Genomic DNA, 18,077 nt, shown 5'->3' with positions numbered 1-18,077 from the left:
TTTAATCATTCCAATAATATCATTGCAATGATATTATTATCACACACTTTCCTTTTCTCCTTTTTTTTTAATGAATATTTATCTTATCTTACCATGTGTATTTTATCCTGTAATATAATTCTTTTTTGTGTTATTCTAAAAATAATAATAATATAATTCTTTTTGTGTTCCATTATCAGTGATTTAAAAACTAACATGACTGAAGCAATAGTCTAAAACCCGACAAATATAAAATAAAAAAAAATAAAAAAAAGCTTTTCAAAAATAATCTAATAAATGTAATTTTCTTTAGTTTTTTTATTTTATAAAATATGGTAATTTTGTTTTTTTTTTTTTGGAAAATATATACATTTTTTTAAATATTATTAATTTGTTTAAAATTTTACATTAGAATCAATCAAATATTTATATCCATAAATATCTTCCATCATTAATTATTTTTTCTTTTAATAAATAACCATACTAATTAAATTGACATCATTCTTTCAAATTTTATTATTTATCATTATTGTCATCAATAATGGTAATCAAAGATATAACGTATTTTAATTAGAATATTTAATTTTATTATTTCTATATTAAAATTTTAAAAATTAATTATTTAATAATAATTATTAAATTACCATATAACAAATAAGTTATATTGATTATTATTCAGTATTGTACATTAAGCACTTCTATATTAATTTGTTTTTCTTACATATATGATAAATAGTATTCTTTCTTTCTTACATATATTAATTTAACTTGTAATTTTTAATATCAAAAGAAAAAAAAATATATATATATATATGAATTGAATATTCATCTTTTTCTAAAAAATTTAAAAAAAAAATTATCAAGGCCTTTTCAGTTTTTTTGCCTTGCGCCCTCAAATAAATTGAGTCGACTTTGATTATTATTATTATTATTATTATTTTTCTATATTTTTGTGGTTGATTCTTTTAATAATTCTCGTGTATTGCCGCTACTCACTAATCGCCATTAGTGTTTATTTCTTCTTTTATTCTTTAGAAATCACAATTAATGCTTCTGTTACGACTTTTATTTCAAAATAAAATAGTATAAAAAATTAATTCCGTAAAGATATTTAAAAAATAAGGGAACTATTTACTTTATTTACATAGCAGTTATTAAGTAGACTTTTTTTTCTTTTTTTTTTTTTTAATCATTTCCGGTTTGCCATTCCCTTTTTTTATTATTATTATTTTTTTCATTTCTCTTTGTCATTTGCCGTTATATAATGTTTCAAATTCACAACATTTTAAATGTAGATATGAGTAACTTACTAACTAAATCAACCTCATTTGATAATTATTAAATAGGCCTAATTAAAGATTGATTATAAATATATATCATTTAACATATAAAATATATAAGAACAATTAGTTTTTATTATAACATCTTAATGAATTTTTCATTACAACCTCCTATATTAGCTCATAAATTTCTCCAAAAACTAAGATTTAAAAAATAAATTTCAGATTTTATATAAATATAATAAAATTTTAAAAAGACAAATCAAATACGATAAAATTCATATAAATATTAAATATATTTTTAAATTTTAATTCTTTAAAGAAATTTAAAAAATTTATAAAGAAGGTTCTGATAAAAAATATATAAAGACATTTTATGCAGAAAATCTATAAAGACATTTTATGCAAAACTGGCTATATATAGAAATTCTCGATATGTAAGCTAGCATAATATTATATAATATTGCAACTTTAACATCTTAGCAAATTATTTCTTAATATTAATAATTTTTTTTGGTGAAATATTAAAATACTTGCATGTCATGTCATATGGTTTTAAATTAAAAATAAATAAAAATTGTACGTACATTTTTTAATAAATAAAAGGAGAATTATATGTAGCATATTGGAATGGATAAATGTATATGAGTGGTAGAAACTTTTATACAATTGTCTTTTGATGTTTATAAATTTAGGTTTAATGTTAATATGAAATAAAATATTTTAAAAAATTAGATGCCAAAAAAAAAAAAAAAAAGTGATGGGATGCAAATTGACAAAATTGTAAGATTAATAGAATAACAAATAAACATTCCACATTCCCCTAACACATTATTCCTTTTTACCAGCCACAAATATTCCACATTCCCCTAAAAATGTTCATTTTGTATTACAAGTAACTATTTTTTAGTATTAATTTTGTAAAACATGTAAACTGGATAAGGGTTAAAGCGCGTTTCAAAATTTGTATTTATTAATAAAATAAAGGGATTATTATAGTTTAGGTTGAAATATTTGGCTCATGTTCATTTTCTATGACAATTTAAACTATTTTTTAGTATTAATTTTGTAAAACATATAAACTGGAGAAGGGTTAGAGAGCGTTTCAAAATTTTGTATTTATTTATTTATTATGCTTCAAATTATTATAAAGTAATGGGATGATAGTATAGTTTAGGTTTGTTGAAATACTTTGGTTCTTCTGCATGACAAATCTCAGTTTGAATTAAGTATTTTATGCCATATAGATAAAATAAATTGTGATTAAAATTGTACCAAATCAATATAATTTAAATTTAAAAAAAAAAAAACAGAGTATTACAATAGCATTAAATTGATTCTAAATTTTCTTTTATATTTTTAATTTTGTATCAAATCATGATATTTGATTTGGAAAACACTGAAAATTTAATTTAAAATGTACTTCATTAAACCCTATAATAGTAGTCAAATTTATAATTTAAGTACAACAATAATTAAAATGAGAATAAAAAATCAAAGTGAAGATGGTTCAAAAAATTAAAATATAAAATTTTAAAGGTTAAAAATTATGTGAACAATAATTTTACATTGAATTATCATAACAGATTTGACACAAATGAAGGAACATAAATCTGAGAAATTAGCAAAAATTAAATTAAGAAATTAAGGAACAAGAATTTGACTCAAAATATAGATAAATTATTTTTAAAAAATTTAATTTACTAAATAAGTTTGAATTAACTTATCCGTATTTATATTTTCTATGTATTTTATTATTCTAACTGTTGTATGAAAAATAATAATATGTTATGAGAAAATGTAGGATGTGAGAAATCGCCTAAAATAGGATGAGAGTTTAAACAATTGTATGTGAAGTGCTTTTGTAGGGATTGTGATAGGGATTTTTATTCATTTGAGAAAATTCCTAAATGTGTAACTTAGTTTCTGCAGTGCATATTATTCTTCTCTCTCCATAAACCTTATTGATTAAAATCATTTCAATTTATTTTGTTTTATTTGCTTTTCATCTATCAACTCAGCGATTAATTATTATTATTATTATTATTATTATTATTCATAAGAGCAGAATTCCTAGTTAGTTGCTTTCGAACAAGGAATCACCATAGCACGCTTTTTCCCTACCATAAAAGTAAATTAATACCATTTTAATATTACTAAATCATTTTCCAATTTGAAGATCATAATTTTGCATATGTACGTTGACTATTGTATATGACATCTAATTATGGAGCCTAATTAAGATATATTATCACATGGAAATTAAAAAAAAAAAAAAAGGTTATTTGAATCATATAACACAATTATATGGAGGATAAATGGGTATACGTAACTTGAATGAAAATCAAAAGAATAGTTTTGAAATTGATTATTAAATAAAAAAAAAAAAGCTAATACAAACTAAGAAATTCAAATCTTCTTTGAAGATCTTAACAAAAATGAAAAATTAATTTATTTGATGTAGCTATTAACTTAAATAATTAAAAAAATCAAAAGTTAGTGTCCTTTTATTCTTCAAACTATGATATGGTTTTTATTTTGTGCCCCAAACTATTGCATTTGACATTTGTGTTTCACCACCGAAAAACAAAAAAAGGAACTATTGCTCCTTTGCCAATTTGGCCTAATTAAGCATTTCAATGGGTGGATTTAATGTGGGGGCAAAATAAAAAATATATCATGATTTAGAAGCTAAAATGATGTCAACCTTGAAACTAATATATATATATATATATGGGTATATTTTTGTTAAAATTTAAAATAATTAAAAATCTTATATTTCTAATAAATAAATAAAAAAAACTATATAATACAATTTATTATAAAATATAAAATTAAAAAATATATAGAATTTTCGGGCGCTTCACAACTTGGGTCTAAGCATGGACATTCCTGGCCTGAGCCTGAGCCTGAGCCTGGTCTACATAAAGCTAAAATCAGAAGAAAATTACAATTAACCAATGAAGAAACATTGCAACAGAGCATTTAAAGAGAAAGTTAAAGAGTTAGTTCTAAGAATTGAGATCATCAATGTTGGTTCTGAAAATATAATCTTCATTATCTAATTCATCTTGAAATAGTCAAATAGATGGTTGCTCCAACCTCTTACTTCCTTCATTTCCCTCCAATGATCTGTTTCCCTGAAAATCATCGCTTCATTATGTCAAGAATCATATTTACATCACGAACTGAAATTATTTTAACCCCATTTAAAAATAAAAAATAAAAAAATTGGGATATTAAAATTCCTTATGACATATGAAGATGACCATAAACGAAAGTATAACACTATTCTTTGGAGTCTTGGACTCACCTTTTTCAAGGTATAGAAAAAATAGTGAAATCCATCACCAAAAGTCTTCCATTCAAATGACCAGGTGAATTCTGGAGCATTATATAAAGGACGCCTCAAGTGTGGCTGTAGAAGATAAAAATATGAGTAAGAACACTTGGAGTGATAATGGTAATTATTTTAAGAAGATGATAATAGTAATTATTATAAGAAGATATTAAGATCTTCTTCATACCTGGCCAAAGGATATTGAGATGAATATTCCATTAGGTTTCAGAACCCTATGAACGCCCTTAAGCATCTTCATAACCTTTGTAACTGTTGAAGGCTTTGGATTCCATGGATCACCACTGTCCACGAATAGTACATCCTTCAAAATAGAAAGGAACATAAAATACTTCTCTCAGTTGAAGCCAAAAATTAGGTGCCGTCAAGAGATATAAAACAAAACTAAAGAAATAAAATAAAAATTATTAAGGGGTAAAAAGAAACCCATGTTTACCATAGTTCCTTTCTCAATAATCACATCAAAAGTCTCGTCGCTAAAAGGCAAGTCTAGCATGTCAGCTTCCATAACTTTTATTTCTGATAATAAGGTGTGATAAAATGAAAAAAATGAAAAATGAAAAAAAAAGAAAAAAAGAAAAAGAAAAAGAAAAAAGATTAATAAGATATACTGTATATGTAGACACTATACTTTTACTACAAAATGATCTTTGTCCCACAACTTCTGTCATTTCAAGTATAATGGAAAAAGAAGGCACTTTAGTTGAAAAATAAAAATTGAGAAAAGGGAATCTTTAAAATGTTCAAACAATACAATTTAGAGCAACCAAAAAAAACAGGATTGGTAATTAGGTAATAAACCAACACGATTTCGAGCAGCCTAGTATACTTGGTCTTAAAAAGTCGAGAATCCAAAGTTTGCAATGGAACAATTGGCCCATCAGTTTTTACACTAGTATGTGTAAAATATGGTTGACTGATTTTCACCTTCTAAATGTATCTTCTAACTTCTAAGTACGTAGTGACGATGATATATGATATATCAACATCATCATGCGCATGGATAAGTCCATCTTTTATTTACATCTGACAGTTTGTATATTTGGTGCTCCACATTCACAATACACATGCAAAGTAGTGTTCACACAAAGCATCAGAATTGAATTCAAACCTACTCAATTAGATTAATATTTCTGAAAATTTAAACAAACAGAAAAAAAGAAATGAAAAACATAAATATAAGTAATGATTTGAACTCATAAGAAACTTCTAAGCCCACAATGGTTGAGCAGATAAAAGCTCAAAAAGAAAGGTCAAGATATGCCAAGGGTGAAATAATAGATATTTTTTGGGATGTCCACCAGCACACCTATAAGTCCCTTAGATAGCAAGCGTTTCTGCTTATTCTGCACTGCAACAGCTGAAAGATCAGTGCATGTTATATTAGTAATCCCATCTTCGTACAAATGTTCTGACAGCTGTGAGTTTCCACATCCTAGCTCCAAGACCTGCATTTTTAGTCAATTTTCACATCACAGCGTCATAAAACTTAGCTAAAAAGTTTATTAGACTCAGAACTATAACATCAAATCATATAGAAAAGACAAAAAGGAAAAGAATTTTTTTATTTTTTTAGCCAATATCAGAGCAACATGTAACAATGCTTGCATATGATGCAGCAGGTAACATAAAACAAAAAAACAACCCATTATTGTCAAGAACAAGCTGATTATCAAATGGACGTATAAACTATAAATTTTCAACTCTTTCTGGATTTTCAACTTGAAATTAACCAATTCAGCTAAGATAATTGATACCCTTCTATAAATCCTGCTATTACATATCTTTACAACCCATAAACAATACATGCATTGAAAAGTAGAATCCAATTTCTAAAAACATGGTCTTCCTTCTTACCTTAAAACATACACAATTTTAGCTGCTAGAAAAACACATTGTCACTGGAAATCAAGCAAGCATTCAAATTTATTCTCAATGAGTCCCCAAAAAAATAAAAAAATAAAAAAAATCCCAAGATAGAAAAAGAGGAGTGGTGGTGGGATTACAGAAAAGTTGGGATTGATATGGGCTTGAATGAGATGCTGGAAATGAGAGTAGTCCTTGAGCCACTCGTAATGCTCCTCATTAGAGAATCGCTCATCCCTGAACAATAAAGAAATCCATGAAAATATAGGGAAAAAAAAAAATTAAAGGGTATTGAACAAAAATGGATTTTGACATCTGGGTTTTTAAAGAAAGACTTTCATTTACCAGTAGTGAGGATCAAGGTAAGCCGAAGCAGAAGATGGACCGACGAGTTTCTTCTGCGTGTTATTCAGGTTTTGATTCGTATCCATTTCTCTGTTATCGGGTCGAATTCAGAAGACAAACCTAAAACCCCTAACAAATCCTATGTCACCTTGCTGGTTCTATACGCCAAGTTTGACTTAGAGACGCACGGTATTGGGGACTTTTGACTTTTTATTTTTTTTAATTTTTTGCCACTTTCATTTTATTTTTTATTAATTTTATTCTTTAAAAAGAAATCAATTTATTAATTTCTTTAAAAAAAGAAAAAAAGAAAAAAACAACTTGCTGTGGAAATAATGGATTTTTTTTGGTTACCTTTCTATTTGAGTTCATCCAACTTTATTTGACGGTTAAGGATCAAGTTGTGCTATATATCCAAATACAATGACAATTTTTTATTTCTCACACATATTTGTTTTTCATTATTATTATTATTATTTTAACGGCCTATTCAAAAATATGATTGAGAGTTCTTGAGAGAGACATCAGCCAAGCCAAAATATCAATCTATCAAACAAAATTGTTTATTGTACACTATATGGTAAATGGAAACACATATACTTTTGCTATTCTAAAATATGGTTGAGAGTTCTTGACATATTCAACTCATAGAAATGAATTTAACAGTGAACCTCAGAGTACTTTTAGCATCTTAAATAAGGACTCACAAAGAATTGTCAAAGCAATTTTTGGGAAGAATATAAATTATATATAAAGTATAGCATTAAAGAAGAATAAATACATCTAGAAAACACTCCCGCAACTTCAGTTTCTGGCCTCATAGATATGAGTGAACTTGCCGTGTAGATTTCTTACTCTGCAATGTCCCAGTTTTACTCCAATGGCACTGTTGAATTCATATATATGCCCAAGGTTACTTCTTCCATAAACAAGCTTTAGCATCGAACTGAGAAAAGAATGCATGTTTTTCATGCATAGGGGAAATGGAATTATTACCTTAACTAAAATTGGTGGAAATAGCATGCTATAATTTACTTAAGAGACGGTGATGGTGATGCTGGAGGCTTCAAGTCCTCATACCTGGTTATATTAGTTTAGCAGTTAAAAATAAGTTGAAAACATAGCTACAGCAGATTCCTATTCATCCTTGCCTAAGCAAAGCAAGCTTGGTTTACCAGATATATATTTTTTTTCCCATTCAGAAATCAAAATTTATTAAAAGGGATCTGTATAATTATACTTCTAAATGAGAAAATGGTTATAATTATACTTCTAAATGAGAAAATGGTTATCTTTATTTGCACGAGGACTAGCCTTTTTTATGTTTCTTGAAAGAGAAATACTTCTAAATTTTATAAAATAAAAGAAAGAAGAATAAAAGAAAGGAAGATACAGCTAAGAAGCTCACATAGTGAATGGAGATAGTGGTCTTGGCTTTGGTTTGCTGTGGTACTGTTTTTCCTCTGGATTATCTCCTGTTGAGAGTTGTGCTGTGCTGTTGACTGACAAGTTTCCCAATGGGGACCCACCATCATCATCAGCTGATGGTGAGAAGGAGGATGGACTTGGAGCACTAGGAGACGGAGATGTAGGAGGCTTGAAATCATCGTATCTGAAAACATAGATTGCAGTGGATGAAATAGGAAAAGCAACAAATTGTAGGGTAAACCAAGGAGGTAGAAGGCCAATAAATGATGAAAACACAAAGAAGTATGAGATAGATACTTTTCCTTAGTAGCGATTTCCATTGAACAATGTCATTAAAGGCAAGCCTTTGTGTCAAATATTCAGAAAAATAGGAGGAGATTCAGAGAAAACAGTAGCTGTAGTACCAAATTGTATGTTTACTACATTCAATAACCTTATAAACAGTAAAAGTAAAAATTTACAATATAAAGTATATAGAGAATATCATCAAAGACTTACACATAGTAGGGTGAATGATAAAAAACTGAACTCTGGGGAGAAACAGTTTCAGGAACATCATCTAGGTTGACCTTTGCAACATCATTGCCTCCAGAAGGTGGCACAACATCTGCTGTTGTTGTGACATTAACGGGTATTTCTTTGGGAACACTAGGTGCTGGGCTTGGAGAGCTAGGTGGCTTCAAATCCTCATAACTATAATTATCAAGTCAGTTCGCATAGAAACCATCACGGATTCATTATGTAACAGGAAAGCAGCGGAATAACTTACGCAACATAAGGTGAAAGAGGAGTTGTCACAGGCACTTCCTTTGAAGCTGATGCTATCTCAGTGATGCCAGTTGGTGTTCCTGCTGTCTTAGATTCAGCATCTGAAGGGGGCTTTGGGATTGCATCAACAATAGTCAAGTTGTCTTGACTACTAGGTGCGGTGGGACTGGGGGATGTAGGCGGCTTCAAATCATCATAACTGCATAATAACAACGACTCGAACAATGAAGACATGTCCATAAAATCTAGTGGTAGACTTTTGCACTCCAAACATCTATAGAAAATTAGGCTTCATTGGATTTGAATATTTCATCACAATTTTGAGGGTTGTGAAAAATTTTCCAAATTTGTCCAAGCAGGAAAAACATAATTTCCTATTTTTCAGTGACCTTCTTTGATCAGCAGAAAGCAGAAAAACTGTAGAAGGTTAGACCACAAAGATAGCTGGAAAAAGAAAGCAGCCACAAGTGATGATATATTGGCTCACGCAGTATAGGGAGAGAGTGGTTGTGCTGCAATTGGTTCTGGTTTAACAGGTTCCTTCTCAACAGAAGGGCTTGGTTCCTCAGGCTTAGAAGGTGCTAATTCAGGCCCACCTGGTGCTTTTAATTCCTGACAACACCGAAAAAGGAGTTCAATTCCCAATACTTTGGAAGCTTGAAAAGAATCTGTTATCTTTTCTTAGCAGTGGTGGTTAATCATATGGAACAAAGGCATTTATTCAAGAGGAGCTCATAGTGATCTTGTGGTAACAAGCAATGAAAAACATAATTTTGATGCACACTTCAGCAGCACAAGCCTCTCATAAATTTTTTTTAAGACATTGTTAGTCATTTATAGGAAATGCGAATAAAATTGATGAAGATACCTCTGGTGGGTAAATATCTGCACGTTGAAATGGTATCTTTGTAAGAAGTTCCTCTACGGGAGTCAACGGAGCAGTTGTCTCTGCAATAACTTCCACTACTTTGTAATATGATAGTCCAGGATTTTTAGCCATAACTGCCATTAGCTCTGCCACCTGAATCAATTGGTAAATTGCAATTGGGAGGTGAACTTATGTTTAAGAATTTATAGGAAAAAGGAAACATGTAAAGAAATGATAGCTATCATATTTATGAATCTACAGTTGGAAAGCTTTTCAGATTTCATCGGACATATACTCCTGTACAGCATTTTAATATAGTGGTGGGAAATAAATCATGTGATTGGCTTATTAATATTAAAGATGGCTTTCTTTTGAATACACTGGACAAATGGTGCACGATATCAGAGATTATTATTGATCAAGCTGAAGGATTATTGCAAGTAAAACAAGCAGGAAGAATACCTGGAGGTTTGACACCTGACCACCAAATAAAGTATCTTCCTGTGAGAGGGTAATATTATGAGTTTCCTTGTAAGCATCAGTAGGCCGTTCCATTCCACCAGGTCTCACGATCTGAAAGATACACTGAAATGAGTATTCCAAACACCTGGATGTTCTGAATTTGATAAACTTCTATGCAGCAAATACTATAAGTAACTTACGGTATAAGGAAGTCCACTGTCTATCAGTGCTTCTTCTGCTTTCCTTTTCCATATCAGCACTCCCCAGAACAGACTTTAGAAGCAGGATCCACCGAATTGAATTATCCAAAGTAAGAAATTTATTCATAAACATAACTAATATACTATAAGAAATTTATTCATAAACATAACTAATATACTATTACAGTCGAGAAAGGTAAAAAAGTTCCAAACTTACTTTAGAATAGCTGCAGGAAATCCAACCTTATTTGTTCCCAGAGATGTTAGCAATATGAAATGATTGACTTTTGCAATGGTCGCTGCAAATCCAGTATCCATACTTTTCAGATTTTATGGCTTAAAACAATATAATGGGTTCAATCAAATAAAAAAAGAATAGCTCAGTCCCAACAAGATATCAATTTGCACATTTTTCCACTCCCTGAACAATAGTGAGAAAGACATAAACAGAAAGAAGAAGGTATATAAGATTTGCAAAATTTTTTTTTTCCCCCCTAGGAATACATGAGTAATAATTCTTGAGTTAAGAGTAACTTTACTTGAACTAGTTATGTATCAAAGGCTTGTCTAATACACTGAAATGATATTTTGCAAGGATCTTGAATTTAACAAGAGCTCCAGAGAGAGTAAACTATTATATTCATCAATGTTATAAAAATTTAATTACTTATCCACAAATTTCAGTATGCCATGTAGTACTAGTAGACTGCGATTTTTCTTCTTCAACTTCTTTTGTGCCATGGAAATCTTTGTGAAACTCCTTAATATCATATTGCAGTTAAACCACAGTGGATGTTAAGCCCAGTAAAATGACATGCAAAATGATAATTACCTATTTGACCGTCACCAGTTGAAAGTCTTGCTCACCTGCCTTAATAAGGTTCTTGGTAGCCAGATAGTCAATGCGATATGGTCCGGTAATATCAAAAACTTCCTTCTCACTGGCACCAATGCAGCATAGAACCACTGATGCATTCCCTAGTGCTGGTCCAATCTCATTTGGTTTCTCCAAGTCACATTCCACAATTTCAAGCTTTTCTACAGCTGGGCTAAAGACCAAAAACTACCCGTTACTTGCTATGGAAGCATACAATGTTACAAGATAATGTCATATACCCAATCCACTACTTTCCATCTTTTGGTTTTCCCTAAAATTTAAATGGATCAAATGCCAATATAAAAAAGACGTTCCAAAGATTTCTTTCCTTACGTTCAACTCCTCCACTTGCATTCTTGTCATCAAGCTTCAATCGTTTAACACTCTGCATACCAGTTTTTTGTTAGTAGAAATTTCTTATGAAGTCTTGGAAAAATATTTTGTTGTAATCAATCGAACTTGTACTTGCACAAGAGCTTCTGCTTTCTGAGCACTCCTGACACCAGCTCTGACTCGGAATCCAAGTTTCAAAAGTTCCCTGGATATACATAGAAGTATGTCCATTTAGCACAATTTCCAGAAACAAGATGCCAAGCGAACATACAATTCACCCAAAGCTGATGTCGAGCAGTAAACTAACCTCACCGTTCGTGACCCAACTCTTCCGGTAGCACCGGCAACAAATGCAACATTCTCATTTTTGGAGGTCGCCCCTTTTGATGTTGCCTCAAGTTCCTCTGAGCTGAATGTTACAGTGCCTTGTAAAAATATTCAATATCAGTTATATATCGCACAAAAGTGTAGATGACAATGACAATTTTCAATCACAGCAAGTTTAGAAAAGAAAAACCAAATAATAGACAAAAATACTAATAATCCTACATCATTACAGCAAAAACTAAAAAGCAATAGCATAAGACAGGAAATTACAGGCCAAAACTACAACAACAATATCAGAAAAGACTGAGAAAGAATTTCTTCAAACACCAAACAAGCAAAACCGAAATCACACCCCTTTTTTGAGCAAAAAGAAATTGATCAGCATGTAGAGCACGATTAGTAATACATACCAGAAACTTGAGCTTTGATATTAAGAAAGTTGAACTTTCTGGTAGATGGGTATTTCTTAGCATTGGGAAAGTTGAGGACTTGACCGTGTAGAAATGGTTTATCTGCAAACCCAATTCTGGATACAGAGGAAGGTACAGTGGTTAGAGTTGGCGAATGTAGGGAGCAACCCTCCATTGCCAATGAAATAGGAATGTTTGTGAAGGTCTACAGCGCAAACTGAAAATCCCAAATTTCCAAAAGAAAGAGAGAGAGAGAAATAAGCTGCCCTTTTGGTACTAAATTTGAGTTTGGCAGTTGTGGGAAGTGGCATCCTTAGACTCTCACACAGTCCACCCCATAAGGATATGATGGGGCCATATGCAAAATCCTATGCCAGATTGTGGCTGATGTCAACTGTATTTTCTATTTCTTTCCAACAAAATTAAAATTAAAGGAATTTGTAAGGTTCACAAACTTTCCAAAAAATAAATTAGAAATTAAAAGAAAAAAAAATACATGGCTCCCTTCTAAATCTACAATTAGATAGATTCAAATTCGAAATCGTTAAATATATATATATATATATATATTATTAAATTGTCATCAACCCAAGAAACTAAATTTATTACTGTTAAATTTACTTATCCAAATTGTTTTTCATCGGAGTGACATAAATTGGCCCTGTATCATTCTCTAAAAGCATGAAGTATAAAAACTTTGTCCTCTTTTGTAAGGTTAATATAAATCGTTAGTGCCTATGTGCTACAAATTTATAAAGAAGCACACATATTATAAAAGACTAAAAGCACATAATAGTGGTTGAAGCAAAAACTAAAATAAAATAAAAAGGCACATAATATTGAGGATTTACTTTTTGGCTACATATAATATTCAGGGATTTGATTTCTTCAGACTACATGCTTCATGAAATTGCGACACCAAGACATCACAATTACAAGTAACAACGTCCTAATTACAACTTAGAATACTTGATAAAGATATACACCTATGTAAATAAGTGTTCTGTTGTTGATAGCATGTTAACGTATTAAATATAAATATTTAAGAAGCTTTAATATTAATATCTTAGGTGGATAAGTAGAAAAAAAAAATCATTTATACACCGAAATAAATATAAAAACTTTCCTAAAGTTTCTAATAATACCATCCATATATTTTAAAGAAATCTAAATTATCTTCATGAAAAATGTCCATATGCCAATTCAATATTTTTATATTTTTAACTTTTATAATTTATATTTGTTTTAAATTTTAATCCGTGAAAAAGAAATCGCACTTTGTCAGCCAAAGAATCGAAAGTGCTTGGAGAAAAAATACAAGTAAAACTTCTAAGCTCTCAGTTTTCGCTTGGTAGCTTCTAAATAAAAACATTCAAAAATCATAGAATCCTGTGTGACTGACCAAGCAAGTCACTACTTGAAGAGAGTCGGACTTTATAATTCCTTCATTAAACCTCTAATCCACTACAAAACTCACAAGCTTCCCAAATAGCTCTTAGCTCAACGGCCAATGTAGAGATTTCATGAGAAATCGATTTAGCCATTATATCCATGACTTCTACACTATTCCATCATAACAGCACCCACCCCTTGCCATATTCTCGTCTGTTTGGAAAGCCCCATGCACAATAATCTTTATCAAACCTTGGAGTTTTCCAATATGCATAGGCTTGAATAAACAACTCTGTTAGACAAAATAGCCTTAGGACAAAACCAAAGAACATGAACTGTGTTGATGCAAAAATCAACAATCAAAAATTGTGCATCCTCTTTCACCATTAATGAACTTAATGAGCTTACAAAATAGAAAAAATCACGTGTGGCAGGCGTTGGTTTGGTGCTGGTCCAAGACCCTCAAATGTTCAGATCTAATTTTCTGCCTCTTGTTGATAATTTAGGACACTTACTTTTAATTAGGGTTTCAATACGAACTAAAATAAATATACAAATATTATTCATGAAAAAAATATTTTAATTAGGATTCATAATCTATTTAAATTTAAACAATCCAAATAGATTGTACTACAGAATTCTAATTGTTTTAGGCAATTTAACTGTATGTTCTTTTTTGGTCCAGATTTTTAGAAAGTAATGAAATATTCCCCCAAAGCTAGCTCCTACTTCTCTGGATAAAGATTTCACTCAATGGAGTAATGAATGTTGACTTCAAAATTGAGGATTACTTTAATTTGCTTGAGTTTTGGATCGTTAATAACTAAAGCTGTATTAAATTTAAAAGGTGTATTCAATGTGATAGATTTTAATCAAAGCAACGTAATTTTCACGATAAACAGTCATAGTCAATAAGAAAGATGTACTTAGGCATTTTCTCTTAGTGAAATTTGTTTGTAGAATTCCAGTTTGAGACTACTGATAGTGATCTTTTTATCTACCATCTACCCCGTTCCAGTTAAAGCTTAATATAAGGATACTTAACCGATCAGTCATAGACAAAAACTCATAAGGTTACTTATGGTTTGTCATTATCATTAGTCGGAAACTAGTTTGTAATTCTCTCTAGATAGAAACTTATAAAACCAAACCACCTAGCTCGTAGTTCTTCCAGTCCAAGACTAGCTTTTAGCTTTTACATTTCGAGACTAGCTCAATGATTTTCCCTACTTATTACAACTTGTAGCTACCATAGACCAGCTAGATAAATAGGGGCCATGCCAAGTCTTTTTTGGATGAAGGCTTAATATTGGGTATGTACACACAAAATGCAAATGATATAAATGATTAATGAGACCGACACCTAATATATGCTCATACATTAAAAGGAGTTGATAAAATAGATCCTTGCAGTTAGAAGGTGCTAGTTCAATGTTACCCTCTTTGAAGACGAGATCGTTGACCTGAAATTGTCCAGTCAAAACTCCAGTATCTCCAATATCCATAATACTGTGCTGCAAGTTGACAATGTTAAGATAGTCAGATGACCTCTGCCTCCCTTTTTTTCCTCAGCTTCATCTAAAGATTGTTTCACCATTTGTTTATTCAACTAGTCGAGGAGTTGCAATGTAATTCTTATAGCTTTAGACAATTAGCCAAGACATTCACATTATATTTAATAATAGCTGTGTTTATTTGGCATTAGAGTTAGAACACTTGTAAAACTAAATAATGAAAGCAAATTAATTAGAGAAGAAATACTTCCCTAATGTGTTTGGTACTCCAAATCATTTTTGTCTCATAGTCATATGCTACTTGTAGCTTTGAATTGATTACTCTTAGAAATTCATTCAGTCTCTTGCAATCAGGATTGAGTGAGTCTTCTAGTTGGAAGTTGTTGGCGCTTCCCATGTTTTGATGTTTATAATTTATTTTTCCTTTTAAGCTAGTTCTCATGCATCTATGTGCTGGGATCCAGAGTAATGAATCACTGGACACGTCCCCTTTTGTTCCCCTTTTGTTACCTTAACAGCAGCAGGATCTCAAAGATGGTAGGTTTGGCATTATCCATGGTGAGGAGCTGGTCATTGAGATTAATCTAATGTTCCAAAAGGATCTGCAAAGAAATCTTAGCATGGTCTTGACAGATTTTATCAGATATACATATACACAACATATAATATATTATTTTGCATTTGCATTTGCATATGCATACATAACCCAAATAAAATCCTAGATCAACTTATTAGCTTCTAGAATTAGTCTTGAATTTATTTTTTTGCTTTTGTATGTTTTCCTGTCTAGTAGAATATTCCTCCCAAAGCACAACTTGCAATCCTTTTTTCTAGGATCCAACACACCAATGGTGCCTTCTGCTTCAAAATTCTCTAGGTATTCCCTATGGAAAATCCTGTCTTGATTTTCACATGATACAAATATATAATACATAATATAATATTGATGGAAAATCCCAGCTCTCAAACCAAATAATCTGAGTGGTGGATGTCTGTTGTTGAAGTTGCTATCTAATAAATCTCACGGCAATATATATTATAAAAGATGCCCAAAAATCAATCATAAGCAAAGGGAAAATAACACTTAGTTTTTTTATGGTTTAGGAGTTTCGCGATTGAGATTTCTTTCTAGAAATTTTGCCAGTAATGTGGTTATGTTCACATGGAGAATATCAATTTGCCAGTGCAATTTGGGAATTCATCAAAAAACGTGTGGGCAGCTGATCCATTAATTATATATATATATATATGAAATAATATTCCATGTATCCTTGAATATCTAAGCCAAAACCCGATCCGTCCATGAATAGAGCTATTCAAATTGAAGTTTTTACTTGACCATGATCTATTGCTTCATGACCTGCACATGTGGAACCTTTTTCCCTTCTGGGAAACCAGTATATATATATATATATATATATGAAATAATGTAATATTATGCATAAATCTGCACACTACAAATATTATAAAATAATATTTTCCAGTAATTGTTTAAAAGGCACGAAATCATGAGGCAAATAATTAATTAGGAATCGGCATATTAAAGCATTCTTATCTTTTCATAGCCTTGTATTGTATGGGGAGTGTCAACAATAAAAAAAATTTCATTCAACATTGATATATAAACCCTATTATCTGCAAAAAGGCCTTTTGAAAGTTGTAATTAGAAGGCCTCTAAAAAGCACCGATGTGGCCGCTGTGTGGCCGTTGTTGTGCCGATTGAGGACCCTTCAATGAAAAATATAGAAGAAGAACAAAAATATGCTAGTAGTATGTAATTTTCCCATTCTCGTTGATAATTTAGGACCCCTTTTTTATAGATTTTTAATTAGAATTTCAGTAGGAAATAAAATAAATAAAATAAAAATATTATTTGTAAAAAAAAAAATATTTTAATTAGGATTCCTAATATATTTAGTTTTAAACAATCTAAATATAATGAACCACATAATCCTAATTATTTTAGACAACAATTTAATTTAATTTTTTTTTAATACTTTTAGAAAGTGACAAATATTCCTCTACAAACCACATCTTCATTGCCCTATCCACATCTTTGCAGCGGCTATCTAATATGATCTTGGAACCAAATATTTTCCACTTGCAAGGTAAAATAAAATTTTGACTAGCCTTCCAAATGATAAGTTTAATATAAGAGCGACATTGGAAATTTATTATGTGCTATTTTTAAGATTTTGCTCAATCATAAGAAAATTTATATAATTTTTCGTTTTTTTTAAAAGAAAAAAGCAAATTTGTTACATGTTAATTGCAGCAGATGTCATGGTGTAGATCCTTACAAATTCCCGAATGGAAATATTTGAAAGTTTTAAGACTCTCGTTTTTAGAATTTTGCTATTTCTTTTTATTTACATGTTTTTTTTTTTTAAATAAAAAAAATTGAGCCGTTAGATGTATCCACGGATAAAATTAAAAGTTACGAGGTTTCTTATTACAAATTACTTTTTTTTGTTTTTTTTTTATGCTAAGACAACTCTTAATGAACCCTTATACCTATTGAAATTCAGCTCCATCAGTGTATATATATAATATAATGCATACATATCAATACAACCCTTATTCCTATTGAAATTCGTCTACATCAGTATATATATATATAATATAATATAATACATACATGTTGATACATAAATATTAAATTATATATAT

General features: G+C 30.2%; 2 protein-coding genes across 2 annotated transcripts; both read right to left on the bottom strand.

Moving 5' to 3' along the window:
- Nucleotides 1-4,052: 4,052 nt before the first annotated feature.
- On the bottom strand, nt 4,053-7,024 carry LOC107433933 (uncharacterized). Its single transcript, XM_016045331.4, has 7 exons — nt 6,829-7,024; nt 6,624-6,720; nt 5,927-6,065; nt 5,054-5,136; nt 4,787-4,921; nt 4,573-4,677; nt 4,053-4,399 (listed from the first exon to the last, which is right to left on the bottom strand). The coding sequence occupies exons 1-7, from the start codon at nt 6,912-6,914 to the stop codon at nt 4,340-4,342; spliced, it is 705 nt and encodes a 234-aa protein (XP_015900817.4). The 5' UTR covers nt 6,915-7,024; the 3' UTR covers nt 4,053-4,339.
- A 345-nt stretch (nt 7,025-7,369) lies between these two features.
- On the bottom strand, nt 7,370-12,808 carry LOC112489148 (protein TIC 62, chloroplastic). The gene is made up of 15 exons (XM_025067263.3): nt 12,502-12,808; nt 12,072-12,189; nt 11,897-11,969; nt 11,765-11,816; nt 11,422-11,598; nt 10,772-10,853; nt 10,555-10,627; nt 10,355-10,465; nt 9,893-10,045; nt 9,512-9,636; nt 9,026-9,223; nt 8,755-8,949; nt 8,237-8,440; nt 7,825-7,908; nt 7,370-7,714 (listed from the first exon to the last, which is right to left on the bottom strand). The coding sequence occupies exons 1-14, from the start codon at nt 12,674-12,676 to the stop codon at nt 7,860-7,862; spliced, it is 1,785 nt and encodes a 594-aa protein (XP_024923031.3). The 5' UTR covers nt 12,677-12,808; the 3' UTR covers nt 7,370-7,714; nt 7,825-7,859.
- Between the last annotated feature and the right edge of the window lie 5,269 nt (nt 12,809-18,077).

Source organism: Ziziphus jujuba, chromosome 9 (assembly GCF_031755915.1).
Source record: "Ziziphus jujuba cultivar Dongzao chromosome 9, ASM3175591v1".
NCBI classification, from domain to species: Eukaryota; Viridiplantae; Streptophyta; class Magnoliopsida; order Rosales; family Rhamnaceae; genus Ziziphus; species Ziziphus jujuba.
Note: the sequence above shows the minus strand (reverse complement) of the source record. Positions and strands in the feature narration are given on the sequence as shown.

Excerpts from the sequence above, each read along its gene's own strand:
- LOC112489148 (XM_025067263.3), bottom strand. The coding sequence starts at position 12,676 with ATGGAGGGTTGCTCCCTACATTCGCCAACTCTAACCACTGTACCTTCC. Across the intron at positions 10,466-10,554 it reads ACAGTGGACTTCCTTATACC|ATCGTGAGACCTGGTGGAAT; the intron begins GTAAGTTACTTA and ends TGTATCTTTCAG. Across the intron at positions 10,046-10,354 it reads GTCAGGTGTCAAACCTCCAG|GTGGCAGAGCTAATGGCAGT; the intron begins GTATTCTTCCTG and ends CAATTGATTCAG.
- LOC107433933 (XM_016045331.4), bottom strand. The coding sequence starts at position 6,914 with ATGGATACGAATCAAAACCTGAATAACACGCAGAAGAAACTCGTCGGT. Across the intron at positions 6,721-6,828 it reads TACCTTGATCCTCACTACTG|GGATGAGCGATTCTCTAATG; the intron begins GTAAATGAAAGT and ends TTTATTGTTCAG. Across the intron at positions 5,137-5,926 it reads GCTATCTAAGGGACTTATAG|AAATAAAAGTTATGGAAGCT; the intron begins GTGTGCTGGTGG and ends CCTTATTATCAG.